The 22,886-nt window shown below is 39.1% G+C and overlaps 1 protein-coding gene and 1 non-coding gene across 2 annotated transcripts; one reads left to right on the top strand and one right to left on the bottom strand.

Moving 5' to 3' along the window:
* Positions 1–660: 660 nt before the first annotated feature.
* trnav-uac (transfer RNA valine (anticodon UAC)) lies at positions 661–732 on the bottom strand. Its single transcript has one exon. It is a non-coding gene; the product is annotated as a tRNA-Val (tRNA).
* Positions 733–1,251: 519 nt separating this feature from the next.
* On the top strand, positions 1,252–22,421 carry LOC148088596 (olfactomedin-like protein 2A). Its single transcript, XM_087798136.1, has 8 exons — positions 1,252–1,423; positions 11,028–11,291; positions 12,079–12,186; positions 12,664–12,840; positions 14,195–14,429; positions 17,296–17,586; positions 17,869–18,054; positions 20,202–22,421. Exons 1-8 carry the CDS (start codon positions 1,352–1,354, stop codon positions 20,804–20,806), a joined length of 1,938 nt encoding a protein of 645 aa, XP_087654262.1. The 5' UTR covers positions 1,252–1,351; the 3' UTR covers positions 20,807–22,421.
* The last annotated feature ends 465 nt before the right edge of the window (positions 22,422–22,886 follow it).

Below are 22,886 nucleotides of genomic sequence, written 5' to 3'. Positions count from 1 at the left end.
TACAAAGAGCGGCCAAACCCAGCCCTCTGAGGGGACCACAACGATGTAGGCCGTTCCGATAGACTTCTTATTCCAATTTATGTTTCTCTTGCTCAATGACCGGCCCACCGACCTGACAACCTATCGGTAAGTGAGTAAGTAAGTAAGTAGGTAAGTAGGTAGGTAGGTAGGTCAGTCGGTCACAGTTAAAAATATATACTTTGAAAGACCAAGACACATAAGACAAACCAGGAATCCCAGAAAATCAGGGAAAAGCCTGCATGAATAAAAATGTCTTAAGATGTTTATTGAAGGAGTCAGTAGACTCCATCAAACACAGAGAGAGAATAAGATTGTTCCAAAGCTTAGGAGCAACAGCCTGGAAGATGGTCAAATTAGAACATTTAAACTAAGGTTTATTGAGGAAATATGATTGTCTATTGTTACTATTTTGATATGACTCTTTTAAGGTATTATTGAAATGCATATTGGATTGATTGGTTTTGCGGAAACCACTTGACTTATCAAACTGAGATATAAAACTGAGAAAGTGAATTCCTCTAAAACATTATCTATCAATGCGATCAAGGTTGGTAAAAGGCTTCATACTATAACATATTTATTTGAGTGAGGTGTACAACTGGATATATAAGGCGCTAAACATGTTTTTTAAAAGGTATATGTTTCCGCCTGGTTTCGAACCAGGACCTTCTGCGTGTAAGGAAAACGTGATAACCACTACACTACGAAAACGATGCTTGTCATCAAATTACTAATATTAATTAATGTGTACTTGTTTCGTTAAAATATATGTATGATTATTAGTTTGAAAAGTAAGTAGAATTTGCCCTTGAAAAAAGCATCATTTGTCTTCATAAGAGCATTATGAGAAGTGGTTATTGACTCAGCACTCTGTGCTGGCCGACAGTGACTGATCTTGACTCAATGTTTTAAATGGGTGTTCTGTTATTTCATTAGCTTTATGATTCAAAGCAGGTTTATAGAAATAAAGTATGACTTAACATTTTTACAATTGCTACTTCTGTCTTACTTTTTATACACTTTTTCCCACTTTTAACGGTAGGAAAGCCCACTGTTCACTTACTATCACTCTAGACCTCAGCTCTATACTGTTTCCCAGCCTTGTGCAGCGCAGCTCAAGTATGATGCGCGCTCACGCGCACACGCGCTCTCCCACCCCGCCTGCTCTCGCACTAACATCCATCAGCACTGACACAACTCTCACTCCTCTCGACCCTCGCGGACAGAACATGGGTCAGGAGAACTAACAGTATCACTTGAGTCAAGATTCGGGATTATACGGCGATCCGGGTTTTTTTTGGCCTCATATTGGGAATCCATCTGTGGAAGAATGTGGAGGTTCTTCAACGCGTTTCTGCTCCTGCAGCTTCTGTTGTGCAAAGATGGGTCCGCACAGAACAAGGTAGGAGATGTTTCATGAGGAGCGCATCTTGTTTGATGACGTCACGGCAGTTTGCATTCATTTATCTTGCGAATAGAATCTTTACAACAATTCATAAAATGTTATCATTGTATATTTATCAAGACTCTGTTACGGAGAAGTACTTGTGTACAGTGTGCACATGGCTGCGGATGACGTGGTCCATCTCTTAGTTAGAATGAGTTTGAGTAACTGATTTATGTTGAAATGTTTACAGCCTTAACCACTCCACTCTTGAGTTTTCCTCTCCTTTTAATAACCCAACGACGGACTCACCATTAACATTGGTTCTTGCTGCAATTTCTCGAATTTTGAAACTAGAAATGTGAAGCATAAACCAAATATTTAACGTATTACTGGATGCGTGTTGGCCATCAGAAACAAGCATTTGGACTCGAATAAAGTGTTTACAAGGACACACACTGAGTCGTTGTCATTAACTTCTTTATCTTTTAAATGATAAGAGATTGTCTTTAATTGGGCCCTTTCTTCACATATTACATAAGTAAATCCTGGCAGACAGGTGTCTGTGGTATTTCTTCCACAGCAAGGAAATTCTTAAAATCAAATGTATTTAAATAATAGAGCATATTGCTAATGATGTGTTGACTCTTCAAAGTTGCCAGGACATTCTGTGTCATGCTGTATATGTAGAATTGAACAATGTTTTTCTATGAAAACAAGAGGAAAAACCAAACGTCCATGAAAGTGAGGGTGAAACTAGATGATGCTCAGTTTTTCCTCCACATGAGGAGAATAGAAAAGTGATCACAGTTCCTGTAGTTACCATAGTAGAGTCCCGTCCCTCCCCCTCTTCTTCAATTGTGAACATGAACAAGAAACAAGGACTTTTTTTGCATCTGCCAGTGAACAAACTACTACCTTCAGCCAACTTTGCACAAAAGCTTTTGTATTACAGAACTCTAAAGTAGGGTAGACCATCTTCAAAATAGTGTGACCAAGCTGTATTTTGTATAAGAAATTCTACCAGATGTGTTTGAAACTACTCCTAGAAAGCTGTGCAGCATCGATGAGCTAACTTTTCCTCAAAGCGCTATCATAGAACAGAGAAGGAGGGAATGTGGAAGAGGGCGGGACAAAGGGTAGTTGTTTTGATTTACTTAGCACCCTCCGGTTCAGTTTTGTGTGTTACAGGGGTGACTCAAATATTTCTTGTCTGTGTTTAAGTATGTAATGATTGGCAGCAACCAAATAGTTAAGGGGATTTTAAGCAATAGAGTGTTCTGGGAGAAAATATCCAACCCTACCATACAGCAGGTGCATGCAGCAGAGAGTCAGAAATGTGGTTCTCTGCAGAAGTCACAGGAGACAAACTAGTCTCACTCAATTCTTCCTTTTCAATTTATACACTTTTTATCAATACACTGACTCATGTTTCCCCTGCACTACTATACATGGAAAAACGTTTTGTGGCCTGTTAGAGAAATTGTAATTGAATTTAGTGTTATTTGATATTTTATTGTAGGCTATGTCGCCCAAACCCTTCAGTGACCCAACAAGCATTATATCCAAAACTGAAGCATTTATGCTGGAAGAGAACTTATTGGTCACCATTAGTGTAGAAAACTATTGAGGGACCAGCAGACTTACATGTTAAAATAAAATAAGTATTGCGTGTTTATGATGATGAAAACTTACTGGATGATGCTGAGGTTTTCTTATTTCACCCAATTGTTTGACAGAAGCTCCCATTAGTCTGATTTCAGTCTCATGATGTTCTGGCAGCATGAGCAGGTCCTGACCTGCAGCTTCACACCTCCCAATCAAAAGCTGCTTCAAAGTCGTCTGTCGTATCTGAAGATGCGGACTAATCCGCTCATTGAAGGTTTAGAGTGTCACATGATCAACAGCAGCTCTATGTAATCATACAGCTGCGCTGCCAGCACCCGAATGTGGGAGAGAGATGGTCCTCAGTGTGGTGACAGTAATCACAGGCTGGACTTGTTTGTACAGCTGCTGGACTCCACTAACCCCTCACTGTCACACACACACAGACAGACACACACAGTCCTGAGTCAACGATGGCTTGTAACCATAATCCAAACCACAACTAAACCCAGTCCTTGTCCTAAAATCACATGATTTAAATTGTGAAGACCTCGCTTTGACCCTTTATGCAAGCAGGTCACCACAATGTAAGTGTCCAACTACACAGACAAGCATTGTCACCACCTTCTTAAAATTGTGTTTAGATAGTGAAGCCAACACAACAGCTCAGGACCTAATTGGAAAATTAATTTGACTTGAGTTTTACACCTGAGTTTCCAATGTCCTCAAATAGTTTCAGAAATGTTAATATGTTTAAAGAATTCCCTCAGAAGCACACACAGACATACACACTTTCAGACATTTCATACACGCAGTGGTTCCAGCCATGTATGGTAAGATTGTCAACAGCAGTCAGTCCTGGATACATTCAGGACCAGAGGGAGTGAACACTGTAGGTCAACAAGGAATATTGATGATCCAGTGACTTGTGAGCTAAAGGGTTAGCATTAGCATTTTAGGAACAGTTGAGATTGCTGAGGTGGAAGTCACTCCAGTAGAAATCTAATGGTTAATTAGGATATTTTTAATTATTTTCTCAAGTAGGAGTGGAAAAGGAGAGTGTATCAAATATACCTCAATTTCTGGCAACATTAAGCATTGTGACAGTCCAAATTAGAATTAGACCATTAGACTGAAAGATAAACAGTAGCAAGTCGAGAAATGTTACGATGAAGCTTAAATTTGTCCCTCGATTACAACAATTTCCCCTTTGAAGTGCAAAAATGAGCCATGGCGTGAATGATTTACCTTTCCCATCTGACAACGCAGTTTCTTGTTTTCTCATGGTGCAGCCAACAACACTTTAAACTCAGTATGTGGTAGCACTCTGGAGCCAGTCCTGTGGCTCTTAAACAAAGCTCAGACAGACAATGGCACAGAGGATGACACTCAGTGGCGTGGGAACCAGAGTGGACACCTGCCTTGAGCATTGCTTGTTAACAAGCTTTAGGATGGGTGAAGAGGTCATCAAGAGAAGTTAGAGCATTGGTGATGCATCATAGAGTTTGCTTATTGTTTCTCTGTTTTTGCCAAAGATTTCTTAACAAAGGCTTCAGTCTTTAAGTTGTAAGTATGAAGTTATGATCACAGTGTTTCAGCATGTTCTTTGGATTTTCGTGACTGCTTTTGTGCATCTTATGTGGGCAACAATTCTTACCATACATAAACATTTTTATGTAGAGTCAATTTGTCACTACATTCAAGAGTTCATCCAGTCTTGTTGAGTAGTTCTAACTTAGTTAAACGCATATTCTGAATTCCTACTTTGGACATTTAAGCAGGCCTTTTAGGGCTAAAACATACTAACACATAGTACTAGATAGCAACAAGAAGAGAAGGAGTCATGACATATTTAATAACCGCTTATCTGAGGCAGAGTGGCAGCCAGAGAAAAGAGGTAAAGACTTTCCTCTCTTCAGGGGGAATACCGTTGCGTTCTCAAGCCAAGGAGGAGACATGAACATGAGCGCCTCCAAGAGGCACGCTAAGAAAGCCACCTCCGCTGTTGCTCCTAAGCTTTGGAAAGATATTCCTCTTCCTCTTCCCCCCCCCTTTTGGAAACAAGACATTTTTATTTGTGCAGGCTTTTCCTTGATTTTCTGAGACTTATGTTTTGGTCTTATGTTGTCTTGATCTTCTAAGCATCTATTTTATTGGGTATTGTATTGATTGTTTAAGCGCTTTGTGACCCTGGTCTAGAAAAGCACTATACAAATATTACTTACTTACTTACTTACGTCTGACTGGGTCCTCACCTTATTTCTAAGAGAAAATCCAATGCAAAAAAAACCTCACTTCAGTTGCCTACATCCATATTATAGTTCAGTGGACCCAAACCCCTGATCCGTGAGGCATTTGTTACTGGGACGCACAGAAAGAAAAAGTGATTTATATAATTTCTCTCTCTGAAGTTACGTTAGCCTGTGACTCTCTACACGTCAAGAGTACCCAAAAAATAAACCTGTAAAATAGAAGAAAATGATTTTGTAAAAAGGTAGGATCATGAATATAATGCCCACATTAAATAGATCTGCGGTGCAAAAAATGTTGGGGACCCCTGATGGGTCTCCTGATGGGACTCCTGTTGGGACTCCTGATGGGACTCCTGATCCAAATGTTTTATCCAATCATTTATCTGTTGTTGCATTATTTAATTGTAATTCTAGAAAATCTGAAACTTGAAATGATTTAGTCCCAAGAAGGACCGTCTTCACTCACAGTAGGGTGTCTGTTGGCGGAAAGAGGAGGAGAGCCGGTGACGTCACTGCTGCATTTCACTAGGGCTGAGACACACAACACACAATAGTAGTGCGTGAAAATGTAGCAGTTTTTTTTATTAGACAGTAGTAGCAGTTAGTAGTTCGGCATCACACCAAAGATTTGTCAAATAACTTTAATGGTTGTGTGTTTCTTGCTCATCTGTCGTTGATGTCAGGCAGTTCACACTTATTGTATTTTATGTTTTAAGGGACTAGACTCATTTAAATAATCAATATGATGCCATGTTGCAGTCTCTACCTGTGAAGTTGATGAAACTATCATCACAAGAGCTTGAACTGGTGCAAAACTCCATTGAGTACTCTAGTGAGAAGCTGACGCAGGATTCAATCCCAAATGTGCATGAGAGCATGTTTGATCATGGAGTGTTGTGACAACAAGACTTGGTTTAATTGGCGACGTCACATGATGGAGTGTCAACATCATCAGTGTGCAGAGTCTATGCTGTGTTTGGGGTCCAAACAAAGCTGCCGGCGGCTGGACATGACAAAGACTAATACCTCGTTCACACTGAGGCAATGATCCAAGAAAATCCTGCTTTTGGTTTTCACAGTGAGCGGGTCAACATTTAGCTTTCAACCCTGGTTCATGACCCCTCATGTGACCGGGTTTCTATAGAAGTCTGGATTTGATGCCAGATTCTATAGACTCCCTCCCTGACTCTTGGTGAAATAGTCAGCTCAATTCTTTACATAAAGTCTGATGTCTTTGTGTTCACGGGCTATTGTTGTAGAAAAGGACAAACTATTTTTCATGGTTGAATATCTCAGTATCTGGAATAAAATTTAATTGGAGAGAAAATAAATCTTTACAGTCAAAAGGAAACTAGAAATTTAATCTGTTTATTTGTAATTAAATATAACGTTTACATACGTACATTACGTACATTCCTTTCTGGCTGTAACTATGTAGATCAGACATAATTATGGATTCATTTAGAATGTGTTTCTCTTACCTGTTACTCTTTTATTATTTATAAAACAAAAAACAAAACAATGCAAGGCAACTTTAATTAAATCTAATCAATAGAAGTGCATTAAAACATGGCATGATTTCTTTAAACAGTGAGGTTATAATACGAACACTAGAATTTGGTGGTGGGGCACCATGTTTTGTAACAATAGACAGGTGTGTATGTAAAAAATCCACTGGTAGAATACATTATAGTCCAGCCTGTCCATATCCCTGTCAAAAGAAGATATTGAAAGCAGTTGTGCTGGCAAAAGAAATCGAGTTGTTTCAAACCGTAGTCAGGCAACTTATGCCCTCAGTCAAACCAGCAATACTATATATCATACCAATTTATTTATTGAGCATTTAGAGACAATCTACATCGAAAAGGTATTGTGAAATATATGTCAAAATGTAATTCATGTGATGGTTGTCATACCGATAGAACCTATAATTACAATTTAATATCCACATATGTTACTGCTACCAGTTTGTATCTTCCACCCCTTTCTCAGCTCTTCACACTTGTTTCCAGTTTTCTGCCATCAGTCACCTGTTTGTCTTGTTGCCTCACCCTCACGTCTGTGTCTAATGTTTACATGCACAGTAGTCAAAGATTGATGGACACTATAAATCTAATATAAAAGCAGTTTAATTAAGCTCTTACCTGGATTCAATGAGAAAATCAACATAATGTGCTAAGGGAAGAATAGAGTGTCTCAAGCCACCAGACACCTAATAGGATCGTTGTTGTGAGAGGTAGCTGGATCAATAATAAGGAGCTGACTCTCCCTTGTCAGTGTGTCAGATGTTGAGGGATGATGTCTACTCTCTCTGCAGGTAGTGTTGTCACTCACGTTTCACTACAGTTTCCCTCAGATATTTCCTAATTTTCATTCATATCTGGACCACCCAGCTGGAGACCTCCAGGGGGTCATGGGTAAAAAGTTCAGAGTGTGTCCAGACACAAACAGGCCCAGCAGGAATGTAGATGTGTACCCCTAAAAGCAGCGAGAGCTTGATACTCTGTGTGTTCGGCTAATTAACATCTCCGAGCTAATGCTGAGTCTGAGACATCCCGCCCCGGGCCCCCGCCTCTTTGCAGACCAAAGAGTCGTGCCCAATCCAGCTTTGGATGAAATAATCTTCACAGTAGCAACATAAGCCTGTGTATAACAAGCACTGCTTCAAAAATCCGGCGGCCTCTTTGGTCTGGAATTTGTAGTCTTAGGGGCCTTGACATTAGATGATGCAGATTTTCCTCAAGAGTTCTTTTTGCAAATAAGTTGAGGTCCTTATGAGATAAGGGTCTACTACTTGTGTGAGAGACAAAACTGGACATGCAGCTGTTCCATAGGGTGTATGCACATACTGGGAAGATACCACAACTACAGACTACAATGTTCTTGTCATACATCTGATGTACAGTAGAGTTAAATACATTCTTGTGTATTTTACAGACAAGCTATTTTATTTGCTAAATGAATGCTCTATTGCTCAAAAAGGGTTGCTATTTAGAACCATATAGTGAATGTTACAGTGATAATAGTACTAATAAAACAACATTAACATTAGTAGAGCGTTTGTCTTTTAAAATAATCTGTTTTCAACAAAAGTGGGAGTTCTGCGTTCCTGGAGCTCCTCCTGTTGCGCTTAAATGCTTGTCAATGAGTAGCCATGGCAAGTCTCTAGTGCTTCCCAAAGCCGCCATGGTGCAGCGCTTCATCTTCTATTCATGTCGCTGACCACTTAATGGCCGTGTAATTCCAAGGCTGAGTGGATAATTTGGAAGTAATACAAATGGGATATGCTAAATATTCAAAGTAAAAAAGTTTTTTCAATCTTAGGTTCACAGTTTTATCTTTTTGTGTTCAACGTTCATTCTTCAAAACACACAGCTAAGAAAGTAACCGATGATTTTGCATAAGTTAACCCAGTCAAATATGGGTGAGCACCTCGGTGAGTTATCTTTGAGTAGATGTGAGGTTGTAAGTGAAGAAAATTGTGCGTTCAGAAGTAGCCAATAACATTTATGATTTATAAAACACAAGAGCATGTGTCAACACATATGTAGCGAAAGTTGATCCAGTGAAAAAGACTGATGTACTTGAGAGTGTATCACAAATGAATGTAAAATGATTCAACATTCATAGATATGCGTTAAATGTCTATTTAAGGCGTCTATTCTTGATCTCATAGCTTGCTTTGCATTTGCATAAGCTTCTGCATCCATTGAGTTCACATTCTAGCCCCAGAAACTTGACTGCACTTGAGAGGTCAACAGCTCTGAGCTGAAACCATCTGTTAAATAGTTGCTGCTCTTAATTATTAGTGGTCTTAATTGCGTTGGCTGGTCTCATGCTGGTAGGTCAGCTCCTCCTGAGACGCTTGAATGCTCTGTTAGGCACCAACAACCCTGCCGAAGGAGGAAGCAGGTTTAAGCTTCAGCATGATCTTCATGGAGTTTCACATTCAGTCTACTGAGCAGGCACTGGAAACAAATCTATCAGGAAGTTTCCTAAGAAGTCGAATTTGCTGTAGTGTTTGTGAGCAGGTTCTCTGGGTTTGACATGTGTCAGGGTTGCTCACGAAAGTCTACCCGGTTTGACACCACTTCTACTTGGGAATGTCTCCCGGAAGAAGTGGAAATCAGCCCATCCATCAATTAGCTTGCATTCCTTCACTAATGAGACCCTTAAATCCACCACCAGAATGAGTCTGCCAGCTCCAACGCCACATACTTCCATCATAGCCTTGTCTTTGGCTTGAAACTAAATGAGTTTTGGGTAAATCATTTTTGATTTTTTTTAAAAAGGTTCACCCTTTTTGTGTTTTGAATAAGCACCTTACGATTTCATTCCCATCCTGGTTAAATAAAACACATGGGCCTTTATCAATATTTACTATCATTCCTAAAATTTGATTTAGGTTTCAGGATTTAGGCCATGAGTGTAACCAGAAGAACGGAATTAAAGACAACGTCATTGTGTTTCTTTCCAACTCATTTCCTGGCTATTCTGTTTTCATTTGGAGAAAGTAAATAATCATCAAAGTCATCTTGGAAAAAAAAAGTCATTTAAAACATTGGGCGGAGATTCAGTCTCACTGAACCAAAGCTCAAAAATATTTCTATCCTGAAGCTTTTCATTGGCAATTATTAGTGGGGATGTACAGGAGGACACTACAGTGTGGGGGTTTACCTACCACTACTTGCTCGACCTCTGTGAAGTGGATTCTTGATTTGATACATTTAATTGTAAAAATAATTATATGTTCTCAGATGCTCATTTTTGTTTGGCAAGACTTAATGCACCTTCTCATAAAATAGCAAATGGATCACATGGAAAATATGTTTTAAGGTTAAATTAAAGGAAATGAAATACTTAATATTAAATACTACTGTATAATTACAACCATCAAAACTGGTTAAACCTTTTCTTTAGAATTTTTAAATTAAAACCATTATACCTTTACATATTGCATATGGATCAATGACCAAAAAATAGCAAAAAAAGAAAGAATGAATGGACCAATTAAACCTTTAGATACTATTGATAGAATGGACTGATTTTATTGTTTTGGAAAGATTTGTAATTCACTTGTATGGCTTCACTGGTATGAGCTTTGAAAAAAGAACATTTTTGCACAAAAGTCTCAGCATTAGACAGAATACTGACCTGCCAACTCAGCACCTGAACACCAGCTGAATGTTACATCATTTCTCTAGCAGGATTTTGGATCTGCTGCTTGAGCTGCCATGTCTCTTATGTGTTTTGTCTTCACATAAGTGAGCAGTGAGCAGAATCTGCCAGAGCTCTGTCATCATCCACCGGACAAACAGCCAAGCAGTGATGCAGGGATGTGTTGGTCTGACACTTCCCCCCCTAACTACCAGACGGAAGTGTATTTGATAGCCATCTCTGGATCACTTTCATCCAGAGGCTGAGTTTCATTATTCATGGAGACTCTGAAGATGAAAGATTCAATAGCACATATGCAAATATGATTCTCATGACAGGTTATGAGTGAGGCTGATCTACATCTACACTTCTTTAACACTTCAAATATGATTAGGAAATGTCAGGAACAACTGTAAGCACACACACTTCAAATGGAAATGTCAAATCCTATGCATAAATGAACAAATGCCAATCTACTGGATGAGAATATGCAGTTGATTATAACAATATGAAATTCACAAGCACATGAAAGTAAAATATGTGGACCATCCATTTAAATGGTATCAACTCTTCAAAAACAGTATCATTTTATTCCTCGTTTCTTCCAGATCTTCGGAGAGACTGAGCCAGTCAGGATGGTGTCGGAAGGGTCTGACTGTCGCTGCAAGTGCATCATGCGTCCGCTGAGCAAGGACGCGTGTCTGCGGCTGCGGAGCGGCAGCGTGCGAGTAGAGGACTTCTACACGGTCGAGACGGTCAGCTCTGGTTCTGATTGCAAATGTTCGTGCACAGCGCCGCCGTCCTCGCTCAACCCTTGTGAGAATGAGTGGAAGATGGAGAAGCTGAAGAAACAAGCGCCAGAGTTACTGAAGGTGATTGTTCTTTGGTTTGATGACAACCTTGATGAGTTATTTGTAATTAATATTTGATGCTCAGACAGCACTGACCTTTTAACCTTTCCTACATTTTTCTTAACTTCACTGTCATTTTGTCTTCTTTGATTTTTATGTAACATTGTACTGTAAAATACATTCAAATGAGCACTAACAATTTTAATTTAACAGTGTATTTTTGTGTGATTATTTTAAATAAGCATTGATATCAAAGCATAAGAAGTTTGACCTGAATAGTAAAATCCATCACGTGGCAGATCGCTTACGGATCCTGGCGCATAAATAAAACAAACTAGTTACAAAGATAGAGTTGAAGGCTCAAACACAATGTCTCAACAAAGTCCATCCAGTCTGACTGGACAGTGACACTCAGAAGTCTGTGGGCCACATGGTGACACCTTAAGAACTCTGTATCCCCGATTAGTGTTGAGCCCTTCAAGTCTTCAGTGACGTCTTGGTTCAACTCTTTCAACTCTTCATGCCCTCTTATCTCTGCAGCACATGTCAGCATCATTTCTACATGAAGCACATTTCTATGCTGTACAGCACGCAATCGAACACATGCACAGCCAGATGTCTGAGCAGCACAACAGAGAGAGAATATTAGGGAGTGGATTGAGTTAAACCTGGCCCTGCAGTCAATTACGTTCATCAGAGCAGACCAGTAAAGTGCACTTAGGAAATGGTCGGCCTGCCCCACAGTTAAAAGGTCAAGAATATTGAGTGCACGGTGAGTGATGATGTTCTCTCTAATTGTGTGATGCAGCTGCAGTCCATGGTGGACCTCCTCGAGGGAACCCTGTTCAGCATGGACCTGCTGAAAGTGCACTCCTACATCAACAAAGTGGTGTCTCAGATGAACACACTGGAGGAAGTAAGCAACACCTTCATCAACAATTATCCTAACATTACTGCGGAAGCAAAAAAGCTTTATTTATCTTTAATTGTTTTACAATACATTTTTATCTTTATTTATCTTGTCACCATATTAAGTTATAAGCTAATTCAATAATTGTTTTGTAGTCCTCTCTTCCTTTTTTAGATTTTTGCTATAAAAAGTAATTCAATTAAAACAGTTCAACAATATAGTCTTCTCGGGTTTAAATAGTTTCTCAATTAATTATCTCAATTTTCAGGGCCTGTCCAGAGGTTCAAGGATGGTCTTAACATTTTTTTTTTATTTCATTATAATGGAGCCTTCTTTTGTTCATAATTATTTTTGTGTATTTGATTTTGGAGTTTATACTCTACTACAAGAACAAATACATTGTATTGTATTATTTCTTGTTTCATTAAATTAAATTTGTCTCTTTTCGAAAAAGTTTTAACTCCGATTCATACTTCCTCGCAGACGATCAAGACCAACCTGACTCGAGACAACGATTATGTCCGGGATAGCATGGCAAGTCTAACCAACCAGTTCAAGAGATACGAGAACCACTCGAACATCATGATGAGCATCAAGAAGGAGATATCTGGTCTTAGTCTGCAGCTGCTTCAGAAAGACTCTGCCGAGACAAAGCATCAGGTGAGATTTGTGACAGTGGAGATCTTAAACCTCAAGTTCTATTTTGTCTGTAAATCAGAATTATTATTATTTAGCAACTATTTTCATGTATCTCTTCTGGTCAATTTCATGAAGGGAGAATAAACACCTTATTGTGACAAAAACATTAAACACCGATGGCATACATAACATAAACAATTTCCCGAAGGAGACCTCCTGAGGGATTAATAAAGTTTTATCTATCAATACACACAATGGCTGGCTGGGGAGGAGCCTCATGTCAGTCCCAGCCAACAGTGCAATCTGCTGATGCTTAAAGACTGTAAACAACGCCCTTCACTTCTCTTCTCAGCCACCATAGTCCAACACTCTATCCCTCTCGGAAAGTTCTTACAGCTGTGGCATATGTGAATCACCTGTGAAGAGTCCGGTCTCCTGTGAGTGCTTGCGATTAAAAAAGTCTGGCTGTGGACAGTTTGCCTAATGTCTCTCAGAATTTATCACATTTCTGCTACGATGAAAATTGTCCCAGACAGACTGACTAGAGGCACTTCCCAGTATGAATGGGTAATATCGGTAATGGCAAAGATCTGGTCTTCATTTAGTTCTCTCTAGTTCTACCTCAGGGCTGCAGATGGGCCCATTTTTGGTGTTTCCCATTTCCCACTCAGTATGGCAGTCTAGGCTGCTGTTCAACAGCCCTGTGCCGTGATGCTAAATTGCCATTGTTTAGAGGCTGGGACTGAAAGGTCTGAGGGTGTTTGTGCTGGTCCCAGATACCCTAATAACCTCTGGTGTCAGGGACAGCAGCACATAGTAGTCAGGAGTTAGTGGGCCATTCCTATCCCTCTTTTGGCCTATGACTGCAGAGCTGTGGTGCTGATGGCGTCTCAAATACAGAGTCTAGTACGTCAAAGTATGACAACTGCATTGGACTGAGCAGGTTGTTTTTTTGTACCTTGGAGTACAACTGTACCAATCCACACTTCTGCGAGGGCCACTGTCTGTTATCTGCATCCAGTTACAGTATTCAGAAAATACATGTTGGTGGTCTGCTTCAGTAACTGCATGAATGGCAGTCGTATCACTTTTTTTTTAGTGTATCAACATGCCACACTGCCCTGCCAATCCTAACAATGAGTTTCTCCTCCATGTTTGCTCTGTGCATACATCACTCATAAACTGTTTTTGCTAACAAATACTTACTCTTATTGTATCCTAACAATGCAATTGCTGCAGTGATGATGTGTGTATGGCTGAGGAGAATAATGATAAACTCTGCTAAGATTCCACCTTTGTATATGTAGCCCTGAGACCAGCAGCAAAGTACTTTTCAAATACATTTTCTTACATACGTCAAATCTTCATGTTTTAGCACACAAATGAGGAGAGAAGCAAGTCTGCTGGAAACAACAAAAAGGGTGCTTCACCCAAACCCCCTCCCAAACCCAAGGAAAAGGTCATAAAACCCAAGAAGGATGCTGTGAAGCCTGGGAAACCAATGAAACCAGATCCCAAAGACAAAGTGGTTGGCCATCAGCCAGGCGTTGTGAGGGGCATCACATACTACAAGGCTGCCAAGACCGCAGACGAAGATGAACACCGAGGAGGTGAGTTCCCGGGGCGCTGTGCATATCTGAGCTCATAGGAAAGCATCATCTCTGTGTGAAAACATACTTTCCTCCCATCTGTGTGTGATCATGTGTTCGTGATAAACGACGATGATCGAAATCAATCCAAGGAGTCGTTTAAACAAACTGAGTTGACCTGACGCATATGTGAGCTCAAGTGTCTTCCTTCCAAACATTTATCTACTAAATCTGACTGGAATGTATTTTTGTGCTTTTAGTGTTTTTTTTGAACCAAACCTTCAGGTCGGTAATTGAGCAGGGTCAAACCTACTCGGCAAGCAGGAAATTTAAATCTATAATTGACAAATTGGAGTGGAATGCTGTCTGAATGGAGTGCTGTCGCAGCCATGACATGCCCCCGCCTCACTCCTCGCAACAATGAGAGGGTACCCTCACCGTCGCAGAGAAAACATTTCCTGACTCCTTACAATCCTCTTTAAGTCTAGATGAGTGAATAGGTATGCTGCGTTTGCACAAGGCACACGCACAGGACTCTGTCAGACTGTGTGTTCTGCCACATATGTGACCTCAAGCCAGACCAGTCTTCAGCTGCATTTACATAATCCACATTTTTATCACCATCCTCAGCAGATTCTTCAGCGTTCTTTCAACTGTGAGGCTTTCACATTTTGCTCAAGGCCTATAAACACACACCTTAGATAACAAGATTTCCATATAAAATAATGCAGAATTGACATATATGAAATATGACACTTTCCTAAACACTTGAATAAACAGGAAGTTCAAAGTTATTTATTTAAATAAAGTAATAAAAAGGCCAGAAGATGGTCAAACTATCTCAGCCGAGATTTAAGATAAAAAACACTTAAAGCCTTCAGGAAGTGCTTCATTAAATAAACATATTTGTTTATATCATTTTACACAGCATATGATCTGAATGAAGTTGATTTATTTACAGTTAATACATCTGTAAATAAATGTGAAGCTAAATTCTAAATGCAAGTACTTTAAATGATTCCATGAAAAAAAAATGAAAGGAGTTACATATTGTAACACATCCTGCAAATTTTAGATTTACTGGCAAGACGAGGAATGAAAGGAATTGAGGTAGCACTATCAAATCAAAAGTAGATATCATATTAGCTTATCACAAACTAAAGAAATATTCATTACCACAGCAACAGGTCTTCCTGTATTCTTAGTTTCATAGCAGTAGTATGTTTCCTGTATTATGTATTAAGTTAGCAATCGTGTTATACCCAAGATAGGTGCAGGTTTGTAGAGTTTAATAGTTCATCAAACTAAATATATTCACATTAAAGCAGGAATATATTTTATTTTGACCTACATTTTGGATCATTCATTGGTTAAAAAAATATTTTATATAGTTTTGGGTAGTTTTTATGGAAATTTACTTTATATTTTCGAGTTTTTGGTTCAAAAGGTTCAAAAGCGAGTCAACTAGACTGTGTAGAGTTTCTAGAAAGACGTTTCATCCCTCATCCGAGGAGCTTCTTCTGTTCCAAATGAGCTGGGGTTAGGAGCCAGTATATATCCTGCTAGGGGGGAAGCAGTAAGGAAACGATTAGTAAACGACGGCACTCTGCAGGATCGAACCAAGCTCTCCCCAGAACACATCTGCACGTTACGGTATTTATGCCTTAACACTTCCTACTTCCCATTCAGAGACCACCATTACAGACAGAAACATGGATGTGCCATGGGTTCTCCTGTCTCTCCCATAGTGGCCAACTTGTACATGGAGGAGCATCCAGCCACTGGTCCAGATATGTGGATAACACTTGGGTCAAAATCTTAAATCATGAGGTAGAGGCTTTCACCCAGCACATCAACACGGTGGACCAAAACATTTTGGTCACTTGCGAAGACCCGAGGAAAGGTGGTTTGAGAGAGGAGTGAAAGAAGCCATCTCTACTAGGCTGGAAAACCCTTCAACAGAGGTGGGGCCTTAAGGCATAACCTTTCAGCAGCACAATGTAGTTTTTAGCTCACTCCCTACAAAAGTCTCCAAGGAACCTCAACAGGGAACATGTGATGGTCACACCTTGCATGTTCATCGTTAACACTCACTGAAACAGTGAGTGTTCATGACCCTCACCAGGCCTCAGCACACTAATGGGTTTCTTCCAGCCTCACCAATCACCCCGATGGTTTACAGCCCATGCATTGTTCCTCACTCCTCCCTGTTGTTCTCTTCTCCTCCCCTTAGCAGGATATATACTGGCTACTAAACCCAATCTTATTTGGATTTTAAGAAGCTCCTTGGATAAGGAACCAAACATCGTCCTAGAAACTCTACACAGTCCAGTTGACTTGCTTTTGAACCTTTTGGATAACCATGACCTGGATGAATGAGAACCTTCACGGGCATTGTTATGTGTGACATCACAGAGGGAATTTGCAAGTGCCATCTCATTAACTTCCATTACATCCAAAAGCAAGGGAAATTGCAGCAAAATAATTGTGAATCTGATCGATTATTCACGTCGTATGAGTTGAGGATGATGAAAGAAAAAACCAACAACCACTTCTTCAAAACTAGTTTGGTAATGATAAATAATTATTATGGAATACCTCATAAAACACACATTCAGGAGGTGATGACACATTAAGTTCTGTTTTAATACAAGAGGGAAGTTTATTTTTTTTAAGTTCAAGTAGTGTCAAATATTTTATTAGTTCTGGCTCTGACTGTTTTTATGCACTATTGATATGCTTTAGATGTAAAGGACTATCATCATTTTCATCTTAGCTAAATTATGCATGTCACATTTATTTTATTTATAATTTTGGTTTGTTTTTTGATATGTTTCATAAACTCCCAAATTCCAGTTCTATAACATGACCCGCATGTCTTTCTCAGACGAACCTGCAAAAACATACACAGTCCATCATATCTCCGACAGTCAGATGAAAGATGAAGGAGCAGAAATACTTTTGGAGAATGTGGGAACTACCACAGCTGAACCGGCAGCAACAACTGTTCCCACCACTACTACCACAACGACTACTAAAGCTCCCACCACCACTACCACCACCACTGCAAGCCCCGTCAACCCTCAGACCACAAGAGCTCTGGAGAGACCAGCTCCCACCATTGTGCTGACACTGGACAACTCCGACAGCAACCACCGCCCTTCACTTCACAAAGCAGGTAGACTGGTTGAACGACTCTTACTGTGAACACGATCAAATGCCACATTTTCCACAATTATTTATGTGTTATGCATTAAATGTATTACCTTTTAATATGAGATCTTGACTTTAGGTCTGATATTTTGTAGCAGAAGTAAAGAAGAAAAAATAAAGGATCGAAGGTTTTAGACCTGATGACGATAAGTCCTTAACCTGCTAAATGGACAGAGAAGATGTGTAATTCTTATTGTTACGCAGAGGTCAAATAACTTATGATCATCATGGTCTATGTTTCTCCCAGGAAAGCTTCTCTCTTGTGAAGGGACATTAGCATCAATCGATCAGCCGGAGAAGCAGCACAGTTACGGACGCAATGAAGGTGCCTGGATGAAGGACCCACTGGCCAAAGACTCCAAGATCTATGTGACCAACTATTACTACGGGAACAATCTGGTGGAGTTCAGGAACCTGGAAAACTTCAAACAAGGTGGGATTCCCAAAATAAGTAGCTCTTAATTATATTTGCAAGTTATATAATTTCTATGTATTAGTGGTGCAGGATTTTAACTTAATTTTCTTGGGGCTGATGATGATGATTGTCAATGTGTTTTCTTGCCTGTAAAGTATATATTTCAAATGTGTATTGTTTTGTTGTTTAAGCGCCTTGTGACCCTGATCTGAGAAAGGAACTTTACAAGTAATAATTATTTACTTACTAACATTGTTTTCGTCATCCAGCCTCGAACAAAACCTGGATATATTTAGAACATTATTAAACTCTATGATTGTAGAACAGCTTCTGAATCACAGACGTCCTTCTACAATTCTAATGCAACAAAGGAAAAATCTAATCTAATGTTATTTAACTAAATACAACAAATCCTTTTCTTTAATTTATTTTTCGCACTAATTCTATTTTATTTCATGAGTTTTTTTTAATCAATCTTATCTATCTTGAAGCTTCTTGTTTAAACTATGTTTGCGTGAGTATTTCAACATTTAAAGTATGTTTAGATTTGTCTAAGAAGACATTGTTTCATAAATGAAAGGGAATTGTGGGTTAGGGTTAGTGTTAGGGTGAGCAAGGATATCCTGAATGAGAGATGAAGACATTTGTAGAATGATATTCAGTGTTATTTTAAGGCTACACAAGAGTGAGCCCATTGAAAAAGTAAATTGTTGAATCTGTGAAGGTGAATTCCTGTTTTTGGGACTGGATTGGCGGAAGTAAATGCGTTTGGACACTGGACTCTCTTACATGTGAGGTGTCCAGCAGGGAGGTGAGTCTGGGATGTGTGCGGATGACTAGCTATCCCAGTGAGTAGTGCTGATGCCTGCTGGTCTTTGACATGTGCTCCGGCCCTTTTCTTTGAAATGAATTCAGCGAGGAGGGATTAGCAGAAGGGGGCTGAATCTGGTTGATGTTTCAGGGCACTGTGTTTTTGCTCTGTGCTGGGTTTTCCATTTGTTGTTCTTATCTAAATGGGACTTCCTGAGGTTAAAAGGTTAGCATAACCCATGGTATGTGATTAGAAAATTACACTTATTGTACACAATGAGTTTGTTCAGGAGTGAACCACTAGATAAACGTTGACTCTGTCTCATGAAACTGGTGTTTGCTTAGTCTGCGGTTGTACAAACTCTATCGCTGGTGCTATAAATGTGACGGAGAGGTCAACTGGTAAATGAAACACTTCATGAAGGCTGTTAGCTGTTTCATCATATCTGTCCAATTTAATTGATATACGAAAAAAAAACTTTATTGTTCAATTTTAGAGAATTTGTCTGCTGCTGCAAGGAGACTCTTGAAGGTTATCTCTGTCATTTTTCTGTTTGTTCCACCTCTCATGCACTCACACCTTAGCATTTATTTTGTCAATTTAAGTAAACAGGTTTTTATTCATTACAATTAAAACAGAGCTGCTCCATTACATTTTATCATATATAAAGTTTCAAACAACAACAGAGTTATGACATTTGTGTAAAATGGAAACTAATGTTGATTTAAGTGTCTCTTGAAAGGATCTTGGACCTTTATTGTACTCATCAGTATGAGTCTGTTTACAAAACTCTCTTTTAATACAGATATTCAAATTACAAAATGTGCTTAAGCCTGGAAAATAATATCTTGTTTACAATAACCACACCCACTCTTCTGTGATCGGTTAAACGTGGAGGTTTGTCAGGCAGCGTCATAAATCCTGAAAGTCTCCCCCTCCAAGGGACACATGTATAAAGAAGCAGGGCAATTTTTTTATTTTATTTATCTTCTAACAAGCAAACAACTTGGGTGGAAATGATTTGTAGTTGTAGTTTGTGATTTGCTTGATTTGTCAATGACGCCACAACATGGCCAAGGTTCTCCAGCCATTGACTTCTTTTTTCAATGTTGGAAATTAATGTGAAAACAGCAAACATGTGTGACTTTTGAATGATTTAAAATGTTTTTGTAAGTTCATTTAAATGGACATATGCAAAGGAAACTTGGATAAGAACAGGAGTTGCTTATTATAAAACTTAGTTTTAAGTCCTGATAACCCTGGCGTCAAATCTAACTATGTGTTAAACTTACTTGACTTGAAATGTGATTTATCTTTATGTTACTAAAACAATTTTTTTTTTTCTCCTCCTCAGGGCGTTGGAGCAATCTTTTCAAACTACCTTACAACTGGATTGGCACAGGTCATGTTGTTTACAACGGAGCCTTCTATTACAACAGAGCCTTCACCAAAAACATCATCAAGTATGACTTGAAGATGCGATATGTGTCGGCGTGGACACTACTACATGATGTGGTGTACGAAGACACAACCCCCTGGAAATGGAGGGGTCACTCTGACATTGACTTTGCAGTGGATGAAAGTGGCCTCTGGGTCATCTACCCCTCGGTGGACTATGACTACAGCCAACAAGAGTTAATTGTCATTAGTAGACTGGATCCAGGAGACTTGAGCCTTAAAAAGGAAACAACTTGGAGGACAGGCCTCAAGAGGAACTCCTATGGGAACTGCTTCATCATCTGCGGTGTCCTGTATGCTGTGAATGTGTACAACCAGAAGGAAGGAGAGGTGCACTACGCCTACGATACCCACACAGACACAGAGGGCATTCCACGCCTGCCCTTCACCAATGAGTATTCCTTCACCACTCAGATTGACTACAACCCGAAGGAAAAGATCTTGTATGCCTGGGACAATGGCCACCAGGTCACATACCGGGTAAACTTTTTGGACCAATGAGCAAAGCTGTTTTTTGCGAACTAAAGCGAGCTCAGTGCCCGTGTAAGACGGACTGAGGCAGAAGATGCTTTGTTTGTGGCAGCTTAGAGACTGTTTTGAACTCATTAGCAAAAAGGACGAAGTTTCACAAGCTTTGCAGTTCTAATACGTTACGTTCAAACATCTGACCTCAAAGTGCACCTCACACATCTATCTCAAACCAACATTCTTCAGTATGTCTCAGTAATGGACGAAGAAAAGTTAAAGTCTTTCTAAAGAAATCGCAGCTCAGCAAGTCAACTGTAAGGTTTATGTGATTATGAGATTTATAGTGATTCTAAATTATTCAACACATGTCAGCAGGCTGGCTTAAAGGCATATGGCAGGGATTAAGGATAAAATTAAAACACACGTTTATTATGCATTCACCACCAAGTGCAATCCTGGCAGTTGTTGACTTTTCAGTAGCCAAGTGTGTTGGGCGTCTGGGTGGAGCCTTGACAGTATTCCGAAGTCAGCAGATCTCCTTGTGGCTCTTCACCACAAAGACGTGCAAGACAGGGATGTGACAGGAATAGCCAACAAATCATGAATTATGGTCATTTTTAATTCATGGAAGCAAAAGATTATATAACACTTGGAGACGATATTCATACTTAGGGGAAGGTAGTTGTGATACATTCCTATACATTGAAGTGTTTGCATTGATCTTATCATTATGTTGAAAAATTATCCAAATAACGTCCAATTGTGTCTACAAGTAAAATGAAGTTCAAGCCATTTATATTCCAAGTCTTCATCTCATCAATTTCAGACCACACTGGCATATCTATTGTCGATAGTCTTGAAATGTTACATTTTTCAAAATATAAGTCATAGCATTGTTGACATCTGTCATATTCACTTGGTTCATGAATTTTGAGGAATTTTTGAGCTGCTAAATACGTCATGTAATCAAAGTTGGTTCATCTCTTCGTTGGTGATGATGTGGAACATATTTATCTATTGCAAATATACTACAATTTGCTGGTAATCTTAAGTCGTATGTAAATAAACCTGGAGAAAGAGTCAATGTTATATAAAGAGATCCCTTTATTTTATTTTATTTGCCTGCACTATTGCCATAAAATAAAATAAAAACTTGAGTTCAGCGTTAAGCAACAGATTTCTCAGTGATGGTTCGCTTTTTTCCAAAACTACATTTTCTTTTCAACCAAGGAACACGGTTAGATGCATTATCATTTAGTTAATAATTTGAAAAAACATTAATTCAAGTCAAAACGTGTATCATATTAAGTTTTTCTTGTAAATATCAAAGATCATAAATGTAACAAACTGAAAGTTACATTTCTTTTTGTAAAGTAATAAAAATAAGCAAGTTTTATTGTTGATAGCATCTAATTAACCACATATAGTGTTTTACATTTAAAAATAGAAATAAAAAAAACAAACATTACTGTATGTACAATTTATTTTCTCTGCCATTAACCATGTAAACAAATGACCAATGTTACAATTGAAAATGTTATCGTATGTAATAAGTGAACTAGCACTATGGTGTGCTTCTTTGGTGCTTTTACCACACCATACTTTATCTCCGTTTGAAAGTTTTAGTAATTTGTTTTTTTTTACACAAACGCATGAAATGAATAAAATGTAACATGACATGGATAAATCATTTTCTTAAACCTTGAAAATAAACACATAAATTGTTGTAGCATAAGGTCAAGTGTGAATTTCTTTTTGGGCCCACGATCCTGTCATTATGGTGTCCCAAAGCTGGGAGAGGATGAACCTCAGCTATAATCTAACGTTGCAAGTCGAAAATAAGAACATGTGAAGTGGATGCGGGGTTGTAAGCAGACAGTACACTGATGAATATCGGGCTACAGCTGACTAAACCCAAGCGAACAGGAAGAATAGTTAGAAAGGTACACAATTAGCTGATATCTAGGAGCGTGATAGGTGGAGAACCAGCAAGAGGTAGATCGCTTAGTGTAGGTTTTTTAATCAGGAAGACTCCTGTGTTCCTTCTCACTACTCTAAAACACTCTGGGAGCTGGGAGTATCACTTCTCTGCATCCTCTTCATCACTATGTTT

This window comes from Callionymus lyra, chromosome 1 (assembly GCF_982586985.1).
Source record: "Callionymus lyra chromosome 1, fCalLyr1.hap1.1, whole genome shotgun sequence".
Lineage (NCBI taxonomy): Eukaryota > Metazoa > Chordata > Actinopteri > Syngnathiformes > Callionymidae > Callionymus > Callionymus lyra.
The sequence above is the reverse complement of the archived record's forward strand: the minus strand, read 5'-3'. Positions and strand labels throughout refer to the sequence as shown.

What these genes read in the sequence shown, in the direction of transcription:
- LOC148088596 (XM_087798136.1), top strand. Translation starts at nt 1,352, where the DNA reads ATGTGGAGGTTCTTCAACGCGTTTCTGCTCCTGCAGCTTCTGTTGTGC. An exon ending in ATGGGTCCGCACAGAACAAG is followed by an intron (nt 1,424 to 11,027) that starts GTAGGAGATGTT and finishes CGTTTCTTCCAG; the next exon opens with ATCTTCGGAGAGACTGAGCC. An exon ending in AGATGAACACACTGGAGGAA is followed by an intron (nt 12,187 to 12,663) that starts GTAAGCAACACC and finishes ACTTCCTCGCAG; the next exon opens with ACGATCAAGACCAACCTGAC.